The sequence below is a fragment of the Pezoporus flaviventris genome, unplaced genomic scaffold (assembly GCF_033815535.1).
Source record: "Pezoporus flaviventris isolate CSIRO_AGI_PZ_B2104156 unplaced genomic scaffold, CSIRO_AGI_Pfla_v1 ptg000002l, whole genome shotgun sequence".
In the NCBI taxonomy this organism is placed as follows: domain Eukaryota; kingdom Metazoa; phylum Chordata; class Aves; order Psittaciformes; family Psittacidae; genus Pezoporus; species Pezoporus flaviventris.
In genome coordinates, this window is record NW_026892550.1 from 62,959,327 (window position 1) to 62,978,121 (window position 18,795).

Sequence of the window (18,795 nt, forward strand, 5' to 3'; positions counted from 1 at the left end):
GTTCTAGGAATAGATGAATAGCTCTTAGATGGCATGAACTGGAGATAATGGTCATTGTCATCTTTAGTACTTCAAAAGATGCAGTTGTAGCTTTGGTTTTAGGGATTTAAGCTGCTGTGATATAGCCTGGAGCCCAAGAGCGGGCTCTGTATTTTAAATAACCTGGCTCAGAGCTTTTTGGTAAAATTATCTGCATATAATTAGCTTTCGTACAGGAATATGGGGTTTAACTCAAATGTCCATAAACATTGGATTAAGTACCAAAATACTTTTGTTATTGAATCCATGTAGTGTTTCGCTAGCGTTACTGTTTGCATCTCCTCTGTATAGGAAACCAATGGTTTGTAAAAACAAACTTGTACTGTTACGATTATGTGCAACCTCTTGTTTACTTGCCCCCCTCCATAAATCACACAATAGTAGAGAGAAGAAAATACCAGCTACTGCTCTGTTTGTTCTTTCACAGTGACTCCAAGTGCAGTTTTTCTTTAAAAGCCATATACTGTTATTAGCAACCATGTTACTGAGATTGAGAGGGGCATGCAAAATGGGGAAAAATATTCATATTTACTTCAAGTATGTGTGAATAACATCTGTTCTTCCTAATAAAGACTCAAAGACCAAGTATCTTCAGAAAATACATGCTAAAAAAGTTTGCTGTGCTTTTCATAAGAGAAAGTACTATAATTTCATAAATAGGCCCAATTAATTAGTGTTCCATCATAACTTTATGAACTTAAGCAAAGCTTCTTGTAAATAATATAATCTCAAAGAATTTTAAGTGTTTTAAATGGACTAGTTAGAAACCTGTCTTAAGGATGTAGAACAGAATTGTTATATTAGCTTTTCCTGTTCTATGCAGTGAGAAACTGCAACTTTTTGTCTTTTCTGCTTATATTCTGCACATTTTTAAATTTTGCATTCTCTTTTAGTAAGTGGAGCTTGTTTTTCTATCAGTATCTCCTAGTGACAGAGATAGTGTTTTCTATTGTTTCTTTATCTGAATTGCTTCTGACTTCATTTTACATGTGGGGAGTGCAGAGGGACAGATTTATGACTGCTGCTTTCATGCACTGTCATGGTTTTCTTTATTGTTGCTTAAGAAAACCGACAAGCCACTGTTTGAGATTTGGAGCTTTCTTATTATGTTAGTACCATTGCAGTTCTAAGTTTTGCTATGAATATAGAACTAAGGTGTTTCATACATTTTTTTGTGTATGAAAAGACATTCATAAGCCCATTTCAGTTTGAATGTTTTCTAACTTCAGTTAGGGTACTGGGATTTTTAATACTAGAGGAGTATGTTTAGTAGCTTTTAGAAAGAGAGAATATTTAGAAATAAATCTGCCCTGTGTTTTCCTGTGAGAATGCCTATCCCCAACCCCACCTCCTTGTTAATGGTTAGAAAATGAGTCACTAGAAGCTCCAGGTAACCCATGGCAGTGAAGGTAATAACCTGTTTTACTTTAGGGCAGGGTGGAAGGAAGACCTGGTCCTACAGACAGGATTTGGAAATTTTAGCCATGAAAAATGTGCCTACTGGAAGAAGAGTCTTAAAAGATGAACTGAAACTATAATTTGCAGAAACAGCTTGCTGACATTGAGAATATATGCTGTTGCTGAAGAATTTAAAACTGAGAAATGTGATAATCTGCATGATGCCTATTTTTTTTTTTCCGTTAAAGTATACATGAAAAGGGGTAGGAAACCCAGCGTAGCACAACAGAAAAAGTGATGTAACTATACAAAACAGTGGCTAATTAAAGTTAAGTGTAATAAATATTTCTGAGAATTGCTAGTAGTTATGGCTGTGCCAGCTTTGAATGAAACTAAGATTTTCTTAGGTGAAGTACAAAGCTGAAACACTTCTGTGCAATTATCAGGAACTTGGGGTATAAAAAAATTGGAACTGCAGCATGTTAAGTTGGATATCACAACTATAAGATAGTAGCATAAGAGTCATGACAGAACATGGATATTGAAGGATGCAGTGTTTTCAAGAAAGCCAGAAACAGGGGTTATTGAAAAACATTATAATACATGATATTTTGCTCTAATAATTTAGAGACAATGTAAGTGAAATGGAGCCCTATGCCAGTTTAGTGAAAGGTGGTAAGAGACTGCTATGGCATTGGTAGATTCCTGTATTAGATGCAGTGCTGGATCTGGAAACAGGTAATTGTGATGGAGTAAAAATTGAAATTACTTAGACACACTGTGAAGAGAGTACCTTCATGCATACCAGTGTCTCTGATAATGGTAGGTAGGGCCAAGATATTGTGGTTGAGACCTCAAACAATTTTTAAATTTGAAAATAAAAGGTGGGACCAAGAACAGGTGGGGCTGGTTTGGAATACTATAGTTTTAACACAGACTGTGTGTATCTTGAGTATTTATGATTTCAGTCCTGTATATTTTCTTCAGAAATGGGTTCAGGGGAGGGTTATGAGGACTGGAAAGCATTCCCTACAGGGGAATGATTAAAAAAAACAAACCCAAAGCTTGGTTTGCTTTGACACTTCTGTAAGGGAAAGAAGAGAATATAAATGTAACTTAAAGGTCAGTGTTGGCATAATAATGTGGATAATTTGGACATTAAGATATGTAGGCTGAAAATTACTGAAGGTTCTTGCCGTTCAACCAGTCAGGTGCTGGAACGACATTCCTTTGGGGATATTGAGACAAAGCTATCTAGCTGCTTTTAGGTTTGAGCTCAATAATACATATTATGAAAAGGATTTTAATCTGATGCTGTATGTAATAGTAGGTAACTCAGAGGTCTCTTTTGGTTTGTTTTTTAATGTGGTTGGACTAATCCTGTGTCCAGTGTGTGCTTTTTGGGTTCCACTGCCTGACTGGTGTCTGTAAGTAGGTAACCAGTAAGTGACTGGTTGTAATCAGTTTGTCTCTTTGTATTATCTATACAAGCTTTACAAGGAGTAACTTTTTGTTACAGTTTCTTCTGAGGATTAAATCCAATTAAGTTGAAATGCCACTGTGACACTTACAAAAAGAGTTGCCCTAAGCCTTTCATTTCCACGTCAAGAGAAATGTTTTATAGGACCTCAGGCCTTTAAAACAGATGATGTTATATCTGACAAGTTTCTGACCCTTGGTAATTTTTTGTGCTTGAAAAGTAATCATAGGAACAGTCTTTCATTCTTGCACATTTCAAAAGCAGCAGCACCAAAAATACCCAGGCAATAATAACAATACCCCTCCTTCACCTGCTACTCCTCTAGCCTTCACACCTCTTCCATTCACCTGCAGAAATAGTCTGATGTGACTGGTCTTGACACTTGTGCTAATGGCAAGGGAGTTGCTTATGCATCTCCCTAAGCAGAAATTTTAGGTTAATGTTATACTATTTTCCTTGAGCAGAAGAAAAGTTGAATCTTTGTATTTTGGTAGAGCAGGAGAAGCTATTTGACATATCCATAGACTAATTAAATTTAGCAAACATTTTTTTGGGGGAAGAAAATAAACGGTAAATGGCTTAATAAAGGAGTCTTCTGGGTCAGTTTGGACTTGCTTGGACTGGGGAGGAATAACATTTTAAAATCAAATAGAAATGATGAGCAGAAGTTAAAACTTTGGTCATATTTACCTAGAATGTACAAAGAAAATGCCAATTTAGTGGCATTCCAAACAAAATGCAAAATTTCAGTCTTCCTTTTTTCTTTTTAAATTTTATTTTAAAAATCTGTTTGCAGGGAAGGGAAGGAGACAGTTAAGTCTGAGAAGGAACCAGAGAATCTTGGCACTGTGCTTGTCCTCCAACTAACATACTCCTAATTGTCTGAATGCCTTGAGGAAATTAAGGAAGAAATCAGTTTTCAAGTCATTTATGGATACGTTGTTTTTTTTTTTTTTTTTGCCTGACTTGTAAGGTGAATTGGTGTGTATGCTGGGACTACAACAGCCTATGCTGGGTAAGTTAACTGGAACGCTTTTGTAAAATACTGTTTGTGTGCGTGCATGTGTGTGTGTACTTGCAGTCTGCAGTTTTTAAGATGTTCTCAGGATAAGGCAAACAGCTATTTACCAGCAGAATTGAAGTTTCTTAAACCTCTTTGTCTAACTCCCGTGCAAGTTGCTTTTCTGCCTTGAAGCAAGGTGAACAAAATAGTTTAGACTAATGTCTGAAAATTCAAGAACAAGAGGAAAAAAGTCCTAAAGCCATTGATATTCTATTTGAAATAACAGTTTTAAGGCTGTTATGTTCAATTGCAGAACGTATTCCTCCCCACCAGCTGCAAGAAGAGCTGCTGATTCACAGAGCAGCCACCTTTCCTGGGTTTGTTCAAGAGCTGGAAGAAGCTGTGGTAGGATCATAAAACTGACTCCTTGCAGGCCTGAACCCTGAGATTTGAACATGTTCCCTTCTTTACCTCTCTATTACCCTTCTAGATCAGCCAGTAGCTTCTGCACAGGATGCTCTTTCTGCAGTCCTTCGCATATCCTTCTTCCTGTTCCTGCCAACTCTACTCTTCCCAGGCTAGACATGCTCATTATTTCAGCTCTAAAATCAACCCTGATGCTTCTCTTATCACCTTTAAAATCATTAGCATATATTTGGTACTTTCTTTCTCTGTCCCCAAATGTTCCTTCTTTTTGTGGTATTGTAGTCCAGTTGTTACTCTCCGTTGGCTCTTTCCACAGAGTCTGTGGTCTTGAAGTAGACTTATAGAAGCATGTCCTTGAACTGCCTTTCTAAGAAAAATGCTTTTGCCTCACATTCTAGAGAAACGTGTTGTAAGTTATCTAATATTCCTGATTATTTCATGCAAAAGGGAGCATTCATTCTGAAATATGTATATCTTAAGAGATTCATATCTCTTAATGCATGCAGATAAGGTTAAGATCAAAATAACTGCAAGTCTGCAGTGCTGAAATGGAACTGTAAAGGAGTGTTGCAGTAAGGAGGAGGAGGAAGGTAGTTCATTAGGGTGCTATTAAAATTTATTTTTGGCTGAGTTAATTGTACCGTTATGTAGTCACTCTGTTTGTATGGGTGTATTTTTTTCTCAAGCACCTGTGATGTTCTGGCCGTGTGTCACTAGTACACATTGGTAACTGCTCCAGTGCTATCTGGGATTTTCACTTGGAAGGCATCTTCCTCAGACTGTGCTTACTGTGTGAAGCCTTCTCCACAGGCTGTGAAACTTTACTGCTGCGTCACTGCGTGCTGCAAACCTGTGTCAAAAGCTCACTAGTACCCATATTGATGAGAGGAACTTACTCAGAGCCCTGGCCAAGCTCTAGGTATTCTGCTTTGCCTCTGTGACAAGATGACAGGAAAGCAAATAATGCAAGTGTAACCAAGGAACAGCCTGTGTATAACCACCAAAGCAGAGCTTTGCAAGCTGAACCCCAGAAGGATGTTCTTTCTTTTTTTAGCCTTTTTAGGGTGGTTGTGTTGTGTTTTTTTTTTTTTTTTGTGCCTTGGGTTTGTTGGTCTCCTAAGTTCTGTTTCTCTGCTTCGGGCTGTTTTCCCTGTTTATTCTTGCTCAGAGGATCTTTTAGAACCTGAGAATCCTTCAAAGTGTATAAATCTGATTAAAATGTAGGTGAAAATCCTTCAGTTAGATGTTAGGCAGCTTTTCCAGGCTGGGCAATCAGGTGTGATTTTACTAGGGATGGAAAAGAGGCTGTTAACAGCCATTCACTGAAGCAAGCTCAGTTTCTGTGCCAAGGAGCTTGCCTTGTACTACTGTGCACCTTCATTTTTTATCACAGAAACACTCAGACCTTGACTGCCTCTGGTAAAAAAACATAGTTATGTTTCATGTTTAATACAAACCCATGCACTTAATTCAGGTGTACCTGTTTTGTAATAATTGTCTCTTAATACAGAAGTCATAGGTTCTTTACCCAAATAATTCTCTACTGAAGGAGTGTATCTTAGGAAACCAACTCCTGAATTTTGTATTTTGTATGTAACTGTGACAGCCTTTCTTTACTGGTGTCAACTTTTTATCATTGCATGTGGTGTTTAATCTGAAAACCATGTAACTTTGGTGGATTTGATATAGCTGGGCTACTTGTCAGTTCCAGCTTCTTCAAACTAAGGTTGTTAAAAAGAATATTTGCCCACTATCCCTTGTAGCTGAAAAGAGTAGGGTGTCATTTATTATAGAGTAGATAATTGTACACAGAAATACAGTTATATATATGCCTCTATTGCCCAATTAATAACTTGTGAAATAAGATTTATTTTCTAGGATTTTTTTTTTTACTCTGTCTTTCCAGCTAGTGAAAAGTTGCGTATTAGTGAAATTAGGTAGTGTAATGATGGATATTCAAGAATAGGAATTTTAACTTAAGTGTTAAAGTTCCCAAATTGCCTGTCTGCATGGGAAGGCATTAGTAGATTTTGAATTTCCACACATGGTGTCTGTGTCACAGGTTGTAATAGCATAGAATTATGCAATCAAAAAATCAGCAGTCATATGGTCACCATGGAATAAGTCAAGGAAGAAGCCATTTGCAATTTGTGCTTGCAAATACACAGGTCCTAATCTAAACTGAAATGGGTATGTGAGGAGAGCTTTATTGTCTTCTGTGTCATCCTTTGGCCTTGGATTCAAGTTGCAGTTCTAAAGTATCACTTTGCTCTTTCTTCTATTCTTTTTTCACTTTGGGTGAATTTAGGGAGATACCATCATCTACTTGGTTAAAAAAAAACCTGTGAAGCTTGTAAGTCTTTTTGGGGTGTCTTATTCTTTATTTAAAAATATATAAACTTTATTCCTATCTGCTAATTGAGGATATGTCATTGATCTTGACTTGTTATTGCTGTAGCTTCCGGGTCAGTATAAAGCAGTTATGTCCTTTAGTGGTTTTCATGTTCCACGAGTTTTGTTGCATTTCTTCCCCCTGTAATTTTGTTTTGCATCTCTTGCTGAATATTCCCTTCCCCAGATAACATAATAGCTTCTGCTGAACTGAGACTTCCATTGCATATAGAAACTGACTCATTATTAATGGGACACAGTTAAAGCAATTTATTGCTCTTTCTTAATAGAATAGCTCTAAGTCACAATTTCCTAGATTTATTTGTTCAGCAATTACATTCTTAACAGTGGTAGTGGCTTTTTAATTAAAATTGTAGGTAATCAGATATTTGTGAACATTCAGGAGCAGTATATTTAAGTAGGGAATGTACTTCATATAAAGATTCTCCCCTCCTCTCCCTGGTGTTTTGCTTGACTTCTAATTATCCAAATTAATTGACATCATAAAATATTAACTCCCTTGCTTTTCCACTCTTCCCTTTTGTCAGTTTGAGGGAAGCCCAGTAATCTTTTTCCCTTGAAAAGTGCAGGGGCAGGAGAGCTCATGGTCTCTCCTGAAACTGTGAGAGTGAAAGTGAAGCCTCTGCTGTACCTTCACAGGTGTGTTAAAGAGTTTCTGTAAGGAAAACCACTTCTGTTATTTTCTTGAACACTGTGTGGGGAAAAGACAGCCAATGCAGAATTAATACTATTAAGAAAAGAGGGAGGGGTTCCTTCCTGTTAATGCCAAAATAAAAAGTGGTGAATTCCAGAGCTGTCTGAAATGTAGTGGAAGAATTTTGTTCCAAGTACTTAAAATTAGAAATACAGGGTTGTATTTTACTATGTGGCTGACTTGACTTAGTTTTCTAGGAAAATCTTTTTAGAGCTCAAATGAACCCCAAATCTCTCAAATATGCTGTTAAAATCTCTTTAACGTTTATAGCTCAGATAAACCCCAGATATCATATGTTTGGGGAATGGGGAGTAGTAGAGAGAAAATCTCATCACTGTGTTTTCTCAGCAATGTGGTAACCTTTTTGTCAGCATAGGTGGTAAGACTGTTGAAGTCGTTTGGTACTAGGATATGATGCAAAGAAAAAAAGGTTAAGGAATATAGTCCCCAAACAGTTTTGTAAGCTTTTTAAGATCAAAAAAATGAAGAAAATCTTGTATCTTAGACTACAAGCTGCTGTCTCAGTGCGGTAATTTGGCTGTTACAGTAAAAATGACCAGTAAAATTTGTGTCACAGTTATGTTGTACTTTGTTTGCCTCTGTCTTTTGCATCCTTTATAGATATTGGAAGAGAGAGGAAATAAGTCTTCTAGAGGCAAAAGTTCCAGTTATTGCCACTCGGATACTGTCTCTTGCAGAATGGAGCATGCTGCCTTTTTTAATATTATGCAGTATTTTTTTGAAATGGGTTGGTGTGTCCTCCCCTCATCCCTTTATGGGATCAGTGGTTGCCGCACGCTACCTCCTCCAGACTAGTTTGCCTACTATTGTGTGAATAGAGTTATACTAAGGTTTATTTTGGGGTTTTGTTTCATTTAAACGGCAGGTTACAAAAGGTTTGGGTGTTTACATTCTTGGAGCCTAGAGAAAGGAATCTGCTGTGTAAATAAATTTGTAACTAGTCACTGAAATACTGTTATTTAGCTGGAGACCACCTGCTCTGAAACCACAGTGTCATCATAGTGTCTGAACTCACTGACAGAGTAATTTGTGTGTAGCTGATGTCTTTGAAGCATTAATGATGCAGTTGCCTTTGAATAAGCTTTTGGAAGACTGACTTAATCTTCTGGTGTTTGTTTTCTAGTGCTGGTTTTGAAGTGGGTAAGTTTGATAAATCCATGTTTCTGGCTGGCCCAAGGAAAAGTTGTAGCTAGTGTGGTTATCCTGTTCATCAGTGGAAGGCAGGCAGTGTGGCAGGGCAGCAGTCACCTGGGCACATGTGGGAGACAAGAATTTAAGACAGTGGTGCTTAAAAGTGTAGTAGGAGATTTGAGAAAAGCTCACGGATTAATTTGGATTTGCCAGGAAGCTTGATGAGCAAGGACTGTCTGAAGTGCTTTATACATGAATTTTGTCCTAAGGCTGCAGCTATACTGTCATACTAAGATGACACATCTGTGGTCATCTGCAGAAAGATTACCTGTGGCTGCAAACTCTTGTCCTCTGTTTTGGGCTGGCGCTGGCATTTTTGCAGCCAGGTAGCCAGTTTGATCAGGGAACAGCTTGATGAGGTTGGTATTGATCAAAGTAAGTTCCTTAAGGTGATGTGCTTGGCTGCATCAGCACTGGTGCTGCCATGAAGAAGAAGGGTGACCTTTCCCCAGGAGCCTGTGTCAGGCCAGAGGCTGCTCAAGCAGAACCTGAGGGAAGTTGCAGTTTGAAGTCTTTAAGTCATGGTAAGGTGGCCGTGCTGGTGAAAGCAACAGCCTGATTCTTGTTCAGTTCTCTGCCTTGCGTGGTACAGGCTGTTTGGCCACGAACCACATGGGGCAGCTCATGCAACTGAAAAATTACTTTATTTTCACAGAGCTGGTTTTTGGTTGGATCAGTATCCATTGCTAGAACTATATCATTCAGTAGGTGTGCCAGGTTATACCTGTTTGCAGTTAAGTGTTTGTATTATCCTTCTTGGGGGAAGCAAAATGCAAGAATATATATATATATATATTTCTTTTTTTTTTTTTTTTTTTTTTCAGAAAGGTCACATCTGAGCTCTGGGGAACTGCATGAATCATTTAGGAATGTGCTTGACTGTGAAGTCTGTCAGAGGAAGGGAAGACAAAGCTGTTCTGTGTAGTTGCTTGCTTTTTTTTTCAGCTGAAGGGAATACCTTCCAGCCAAACCAGCATTTACGTTTTCATCATTTGCCTCCAAATCAGTAGTTCACCTCTCACAGCTTTATTTTTTTTTCTTTTTTTCCTTTGAGTAGATACTTTACTTTTAAAGTCATGGTAGTTTTAAGACTTTAAAAGGGCCTTGCAGACAGTAGTGATACTGATAGAAGGGTGCTGGTTGGTTTAGTTCATGTAGTGCTGTATGATGCCATTGCAAAGTCATACCTCCCTTGGGAGACAGCTGGCTCTGGTTAGAGAGAGTCTTCTTGGCTGGAGCTCCCATGTTGTTTTTTAGGGCACTGTGAGGTTAGGGTGGTGAGTCTGAGGATAAAGCCATAAAAGTTGTTAAAATATGGTATGTGTGTGTTTCAGCATAAAATAGGACTGATATGACCACTGGTACTACTGAGAAAAACAGATAACTATTTAAGGTTTCTACTGCCTGCCCTCTACACACATTCAAAATAGTTTTTCTTTGTTACTGTTCTTTTATGCAAACTAGGAAAGCTAGGTTCTAGGAAGTGACATGTCTTACTAACTTGCTGAATATTGCAGGCCTGTCGTTCTTTTAATTCTAATTTTTCTTTTGGAAGACTATAGTGGTTGATAAATGGTGGGAAGCAACATTTGAACTAGGTTAAAATTATGATCTTTTCAAGTAGATTACAACAGTGCTGTCAGCCTAACAAAGTATAAGGTAAAATGACAAACAATATATGATCGGCCTAGCTTTAGTGTAGCTAGTAGGAGATAGATAGCCAGAAGATAGAAATGAACAGATCAGAAAGATAGAAATAAACTGTTTTTTTTTCCCATCAGCTCAGTTGACTGCATGTCTGCTGATAGGCATCTGTAACTTCCTATAGAAAGAAACAACTTTGTATTGCAAATAGATATCTTATGTAGATAATTTAGCATTTAGTGATAGTTGGTATATAGATCTTGCCTATCTTCCCTCAGTGAGAGGAAAAAATTACTAAAAGGAAGGTTGTGGTTAAAGACAAATGTTTCCCTGCTCTTTTATCCCCCTGTATGAAGATTGATTTCTGCAGATCCCCTGAAACCTTTTTTGGAATACAGTCTCCAAATTTATGTAAGCCAGGACAGTTTTCTTACCTAATCAGCTGATCACCTGTTACTGATTTTAAAGGTAAAACTGAGATACGATTTAGATTTTCAAACTTTTCATTTGGATATATGGATATATCTGCATATTTGGAACTCCTGTCATATATTCTTTTTGCTGACACTGCATTGTATTCTTCTGTCTTGGATTGAGGGAATAAAACCTAGTGTTTTGTTTGAATGTGCAGGGATCAGTGGTAGAATGGAGAATTTTAGGTGTGTGTGGGGGGCATAATGCATCCCATTTATATTTTATGGCCTAATAATTATGGGTGAAACAAAGAGACAATATGTGGAATTAGCAATACCTTTTTGCTTAAAAAGAATACCATTATTGAAAACAAAACTGTGGACTAATTTTGCAGCTTTTCTTTTGAAGGCTGTTTCCTGCACTGTGTGTGTTCCGAAGATTAAAGAAGCTCTTAATGCAAAATGATGTGAACTAAAAATATTGTACCTTTTCAAAGGAAGAGAAGCGGAATTCAGAATGTATTTGGCAGGGTCTCTGAGGACTTGCAGACATGAGTTCTAGTGTTTTTCTTTTTGAAATTGCTGAAATCAGGCAGCTGATTTTGTTGGCTTTGTTTAGGAGGTTTAGGAGATTGCATCATTAGAAAGCTTGTGTTTTAACACTTTACCAAAATACCTAGCCTCAAATGCAGCACTAATGAAAGCTGCAAAGTATTATGTGCTAAGTTCTTTAATTTTGAACTGCACTTAAGAAAACTTGGAACCTGAAATATAGTGTTGAAGGTGTTTCAGGGTAGGGTATGCAGCCATGAATGTCTTTACTCCGTTTTGCATTGGCACTAGTGAAACTCCCACATTTAGTACTTTGCACAGCTGCTGTATGGTGGTATCAGAAACTAATAAAATATATCTTAGTAGCTGTCCTGCAGGGTGCAGGGGCTGCAGATTGCTTCAGTGTATAGCTTTTTTCATGCTGGTCTCATGTGTTGAAGTCAATTTTGTACAGGTTTTACTTGGTAAAACTTCCCTGTAATTTAATATTACTTGAACACGCTGACAGTTTCGATTGACTTCTAACATTTATGTATAGGGTAAGAGGTGGTCTAACATATCTTCAAGTGATCAAAAATATACATATTTCTCATTGTGATAATCAAAAATAGGCAACTATATGGCTGGTACTTAATAGTTACAATATATCTCAACTCTTCTGTGTCATGTGAATCAAATAGTTATAATTGTTCCACATCCAGAGAAAGTGATCATCAAAAGGATAATGGCAAATATGAGGGGACAGCGGACATCTAACAGATTTAATAAATTTTGTGGTCCGTGAGCTGTCAGAACTTCATCTGTTCTGAAATTATTGCTTCCAAGGACATAGATTCCTCCACCTCTTTCTCTCCTGGCCGCTTGCAAAGTAATTGACTGGTCTGGTTTCCACCTGAATTATGGTTGTGGTGATTGTGTGGGGAGAAATATTGAGAGAGACTTTAGATGCAGCATGACTCTCTCTAACCACAAGTATTAAATAATGCCAGTCTCTTCAACCACCAGTGTTAAATAGCTGAAGATAATATCTTTCCTATTGGAGATCATGCTAGGAAAGCGATTAGCTAGCAGAAACATTCAAAGGTACTATGTAACTAAGTAGTTTCCCCAACTGACAGCTTTATTACAAAACGGAAGTAGATTATTGAGCTAAACGGTCTTGCTGCTCCTTCAAGGAGACCCAGTGCTACAGCTGAACACAGACACTCCCGTCAGTTTTTTACCTTTTAATTTTATTGTTGTGTCAGCTCTGGCTGTGATCACCTTTGGATAGTCATTAAGCTTCTAAGTTAAATGCAAGTTTGAATCCCACAGTCTCTTAGGCCTTTTAGGTTTGAATAATATTCAGACATTGTCAGATTAGTTTAGCTTCTCTGGCAAATTTCCAGGGAACAGGCACCTTGATTATTAGCACTGTGGATCTCTGCTGGCCAAGCTGCCTCACATTTAAAGTCTGAGACAGGCGTATATGTACCAAAGCATGCTGTCTCAGGGGTTTTAATTGCTGTGTACCACTCTTGCTGTCCCACATGATTTGCATGTTATGGTTCATCTGCAAAGCAAGTGATGCCCAGGTGTGATTAAAGGAATTTCTAGACCATTACCACTTTACAGATAGATACGTGCAATCGATAGAACATCTTGGGGGGGAGGGAGGGAAATACCAAAATCAATATGCACATCACTTCCTGGTGTTTCTTTATTCCTTTTCATGAGCTCTCCAGAAAACCATAATGTTCTGTTCACCTGGTTCTGTTTTTCCCTTTGCTGGAAAACAAAAGCTTCCTTAAATAGCAGCTTATAACCTGTCCTCTGGTCTTCTGTGTTTTGCAATTCTATGTAAATTACATAAGTTCATGCATTACAGTAATTACTCCATTTAAGCATAATTAGAGTTTAGCCAGTAACCTTCATTTCTTTGATAGCATAGGCTTTGTATGCTTGCTGATGTTTTTCAATGACTTTTCCACCTGGGACCAGGCTCATAGTGTCTGACTTCCTTCATGCTATTCAAAAAGATAGAACCAATCTAAAGTATCTGTACAGCTACACCTGAAAATGCTGTTTAGTGTAGATTTATAAGTGGCTTACACAATGGACTGAAACTGATTAGTTCGCAAACCAGTAACTAAGTAGGTTGCAGTTGGATTTCTAGAACTGCCTTCTCTAAAACAAGAAGGCTACCAATAAGCTATGTGAGAGGTGTGAAAGATATCTGCCTGAGAGGGGACCAGGGGATAACAAAACAGTGCACAGCTGGAGATCACAAAAATTATTTACCTTGCCAAATTTAGGTCTGCTGTTTTTAAAAACAAGTAGGTCTATTGCAAACAGTGTGCTTTGTTGTTAAAAATATAGTCTGTGGCTGTAAACCAAAACCAACAATTAATTCCACTGAGCCTGCAAAGGCTAGCAGGAATGTATGCGTTGCCAGTCCCCAAATCTCTGTATGCCCTTGTAAGCCTTTTGCAAGGGTCATGGTGGCTGGGTTTTGTATATCATGTGGCCAAGCCAGCAGCTTCCCCTGCCCCTGATGGATTTGATCTTCAATGCTGGATGTTTGTAGTATTAGATTACAGTGTATGATAAATAGACTTTTTGTAAGTGCTATGTGACTCATATTTTCATAGTTGTAGTCCATCAATTCACCAAACATAGCCATCTGTACCTGCATGGAACCTCTGTTGGAGTCAGTAGCTCATTTTTGGCACAGCAGCACCCTTGTATGTTGTAAATTGCTGGCCTGGTTCTGTGATGACCATGTTGTTATAAGGTTGTAATTTCAACAAGATTATGAAATGGAGCCAAAGGCATGAAGATGGGCTTAAAAAATGAAGTGTTGCTGCTGATGCTGAAGGGAAAACAAAACAGAACATGTATGTATGGGAATGAATGGAAAAGGAAGCTGCAACCTTCTACTGCTTAGATATGTGCTAGGAATGCTTGCAGCTATTCTGTTTCTGGCTTGCAAAGGTATTTGATAATGAAAGGGAAAAGAGCTTTAGCTTTATGGCAGTTCTCCATAGAATTGTAGAACCTTTGTAGGAGGAAAAAAACAGAAAAAAGACTTGGAGACTTATCTTCTGGATGTCATATTTATGGCTTGGCTCTATTAATAGTTGAGTTTGGTCTGCTTTTGCCATTGTAGTGCTGTTGGAATTGGCTGTGGTTTGGCCATTAGAAATTAAAGGAGACAGCAGCAGTCATTTATTGAGGAATAAACTTGAACAAAGGAAGTAAATATAAAGGGGGAAAGTAGGAATGAAAGGGCAAATAGAAAGATACAGTGCAAAAGATGTAACATCCTTTAGCTCAACAACTGAGGAACTTGATCAGGAATTAAGAGTTGTAGTTCTCCATCAGATGGTGTCAGTGCTGTCCTCTAAAGAACAAAGGCTTCTGATTTAGAGACCGAAACTGGATTCTGAAGCCCGTGTGCTGTGCATTAGATGCCTTTTTAAAGTGTGTAAGAGTATTAACCATCTGAAAAAAAAAACCCCAAAAAACAATGAAGAGGATTGAATAAGAGCATAGAATATTTTGTGGCTTAAAAGGCAGATCTATTTAGAAATACACTTCTGGCCTTATTTTGCCTTCCTTGCAGCATGGTGCTGTTAACTGTAATTTGGACATAAACATATGTTTCCAGCCTTCCACTGGTCAAAATTACAGCTATAGAACCTAATATTAAATTAATTTCAGACAAACCAAGGAGGAGCTATGAGAGAAGAAAAGATCTCTCATGTATATGTCCAGTATAATTTTTTCACTAGGTTCAGTAGATGTAGTTCTAATAACCGAAAACTGTTGGTTTTGTGGTTGTGGTTTTTTTTTTTTCTTTTTTCTTTTTTCTTGTTTTATTTTTGATTGGGGGGTGAGGAACAAGACCTCATTTCCTGAAAGTACAGAAGAAAGTGTTCCAGAATTGAAAACTGTTAGGATATACCATAAACCAATAGGAAGCACTTGGTGTCCTAATCAGCATCAGTATAACAAACATGAATACTAGAGTATATAGTGAACTTTTATAGTTAATACTTCATATTTTTTTACAGTTATTGTTCCGGTGAAGGAGATGGAAGTACAAGGCAATCTTGCCTTCTACCCCTGCCCCTTGAATACCTGTTTGAGCTTCCTAGTTATTTATATGCCTATAGCCAGAATGTATTTTTAGCAGTATTGATAAACTGTGGAAATGCAGGGTAAAATTATAGCTTCTGCATGAGGTTATAGAGACAATGGAAAGCAAAACATACATTTTTGTTTCTTAAAATGTATGTGGGAGATGTTGTCACCCATATAACCTTGCGGTTTTTCCCTATTACTTGCACTACTCCCATACTGTGAAAGATAGTATGGTGTTTGGAGGACACAGGAGTGGAAAACACAACAAAAAACGCCATCTCTTGCTTTTTGTTTTGTTTTTGATATTTCAGTTGACCCTCATATCTGTGGCTTAGGTTTTCCTCAGCTTCAACAAACTAAATAGCATCATCATTGTCTTCCTCCGTTCTTACTCATCTTCATTCTCTTCCCTGGCAGCGCCATGAGATTCAGTGCTAAAGATCTGGCTTTGCTGGCCAGGCAACCATCAGTTTCTTTTGACAAGGAAGGAAAACTGAAGATTTGCAGGGTGGTCGGGGATGAAAAATTAATAGGTAAAATGACTTGCACTGAAAACTACCTGTGTTGCAGTTGTCAGCTTGCAGTTTCACTAATCACATGCACCTTGGAGTTTTCAGTTTTCTTCATTACTGATGCTTGAGTGGTGCTAAATACCTTCTAAATAAAGAAGTTTAAAGCTAGCTCTTTAGTTTGCTTAAGTTTTCAAGCTTCCTTTGTCATGTCTCTGAGAAACAGTACTTGGTTCTTACATTATTATTATTATTTTAATTATTTTTTCCTGTTAAGAAAGATTGATTTTTACTACTTGTGATAGCTTATCACTAGTCATTAGTCACCCTATTTTCAGTTCCTCAGGAGCTGCCCCTCCCATACTCAAAACCTGTTCTTTTATCATTATAGATTTTCCATGGCTCACTTCCTACCTCTTTTGCAGGTTTCTTCAGGCTTTTATGATCATGTTTTAAATGTCTTTCAATTTCCAGTAAGCTTGAATAAATGTCTGTTCCCTCGGTAGCTGTTAAGAAATAGCTCCTGTTTAGCTGTAAAATCAGCTCTAATGCAATAATTTCAGCCACAGCAAATGTTTTATTTTCACTTGTCCCAGTTGATCTTCATTGTATTATGCTTATGCTTATTTTGGGGAAAAAAAAAACCAAACAAACCCAAACGAACACAGCCTCAATTATGATGAGTGGATGAGAAAATTTTGTGCCACATTTTCAGAATATTTATTTTCTAATGGCAAGTAGACAGTTTCCTGTGGAGGATACAGCAAATTTCTTGGAGATAATACTAGTGAGCTTTTCTTTTTGGCTGCTTTGAGGTTCCTCAAGAGGATTCTCTCCCCATGTTCTTGTTGTAGGCAGCATGTCCAGTGAATGTATGGTGTTTATGAGGATGTTTTTAAGTTTTCTTCCCTCGTGAATACTGATATTGCCACTAAAAACCTTAGGTTGACCAGAGACAGACCAAACATTCATCTAACCCACTATCATGGGCTCTCTGTGCCATGGTCAGTGGTGATAGAATCTAGGAAAGTGTTTAAAAATACTATGCATGTGTAGGATGTTCCTTTTGCCCTGTAAATCCTTCTGGCTTTCAGCAATCAGATTATGACTCCTTGAGAGAAGGGTCACTTCTCTTGAGGTGTTTTGGTCACTGTATATGCTATCCGCTGGTATACTATCCACTGATCATCGTTAGTCTGACTAATCTTTGGACTTGCTTATTTTTCACACTTACGAGGTAGTGACTTTCACAGTCCTATATAAAAATGACTTTTATTAGAAAAAGCAGCAGTGTGAATGTAACATTCCTTCCTTTTGGTCCCTACAGGGTTCTGGAGGATAGAATTTAGTCTTAGCAGGGTCCTGTACTTCTACTCTAAAGCAGCATCCTTGCCTCTGATAACTGTGTTTAGATTTTTAGTTGGTGGATATGCATCTGTATTATTTTCTGTGTTGTTCTTGTACTCTAATACATCTGCAAATACCTAGGAAGTTCAATTCTTTTTCTAAAAACCAACCCTGGTTATAAGTGAAACCAGTTATTTTATGTCCTGTGCCTGGGAGCGTAAACCTTCCACTCTCCTGTGGGGGAAAAGCTATTCTGATTTTTTTAAATGTTGCCTATTGAAATTATCAAGAGGAAGGAAAAAGAATCTTATTTATTTATTGTAACAATATAGGCCCTCCATCCCCCCTGGTCCATGTTATGTCTCTAGCAATCGCCAGCTTTGAGGTAAGTACAAGAGTTCCACAGAGGTAGCTGTGGAATAACATGATCTTAGGGCACAGCTGTTCTTCCTGCTCCCTAGCAGTTCAAGATTGGCTGCTGTGTGGACATGTGGGGTTTCACATGCCCTCTCAGAAAGAAAAAGGAATATATCTTACGTAAGGCCTTTCCCTCGTATGTGAAGAAGTGGCATCGGGTTTGTCTGAAGTGCTCACATCTGTATAGCAGGTATATATATGTATCTGTCTGTACCTAGAGATGTATACACAAGTGCTTTTTTAAGAAGAAAAATTATGCAATTTTAAAAGTGGAAAGTTCAGGAAGAGTAACTTTTGAACCCTTTTGGACCCACTCACCAACCCTAAAGTTCTGAAGCATTCCCTGTTTTTAAAAGTTTAAGTGCCTGCATGTGTATAAACACAAATATGTTGTTGTTCCCATTGGTTAAGCACTTTTTAAAAGTGTAGTAAGAGCAATAACAAAATGACTGTGAGTATTTAGGTTTCATTTGCTTAGTTCTTATTTTCTAACAATTATAAATTTAGATTAGTGTGTTGTAATCTAAGTGGGATAGTAAATGTTTTTGTGTCTTAACAAGGATTATATTTCATCTCTTGAAATAATTGAAGAACAAGCTGTTCCATGCCCAAGTGGCTGTTTCTGCTCCAATGTGAGGAAAAGGGAGGAAAACAGAGAAAACATTGTTGAGTGTGTGCCGCAGTCACCAATTCTCTTGGCTGCAGAGTAGAAGAAACCTTCTGGGAAGTTGCTTGGCATTTAACAGCATGTTGTACATAGGCAGCTGCTGAGTGAAGCTGGCTTTTTTTGGTTGTTAATGATTCTTTTTTTCCTGACCTTTATAACTAATGCATCTTCTTTAAGAAGCATTTAATGTGTGAAGACAAAAGGTTGTTTTTCTTAATCTCTTACTTCTTTGCATGTAGAACTGAGAGAGAGATGGTGCCGTCTGAAAGGAAATCTGCTTTTTCTAATGAAAAATAAGGTAATTCATTTTCCTATTGCTTTTCTTGATGTGTTAGTCTAATTAGTGAAAACTTGAGTGATCCTTTTTTCATGATAGCTCTTGGCATTGTGTTTTCAGGGAGAAAAAAAAAATCACTATTATTAGAATAGTGGAGATGAAGAAAACCCCACCCCATTG

General features: G+C 37.7%; 1 protein-coding gene across 8 annotated transcripts in view; it reads left to right on the forward strand.

The window, feature by feature from the left end:
- INPP4B (inositol polyphosphate-4-phosphatase type II B) overlaps positions 1-18,795 on the forward strand; it is a 309,539-nt gene that overhangs the window by 24,093 nt on the left and 266,651 nt on the right. For 5 of the 8 annotated variants that reach the window (XM_061441896.1, XM_061441929.1, XM_061441906.1 and 2 more), the window contains exon 2: positions 18,585-18,636. The exons of 2 other annotated variants lie outside the window; for them this stretch is intronic. In XM_061441896.1, the coding sequence (XP_061297880.1) occupies positions 18,585-18,636 (52 nt within the window). Of the gene's footprint in view, positions 1-18,581; positions 18,637-18,795 lie in introns of those variants that run through there. One more of the 8 variants, XM_061441936.1, reaches the window with a different exon arrangement.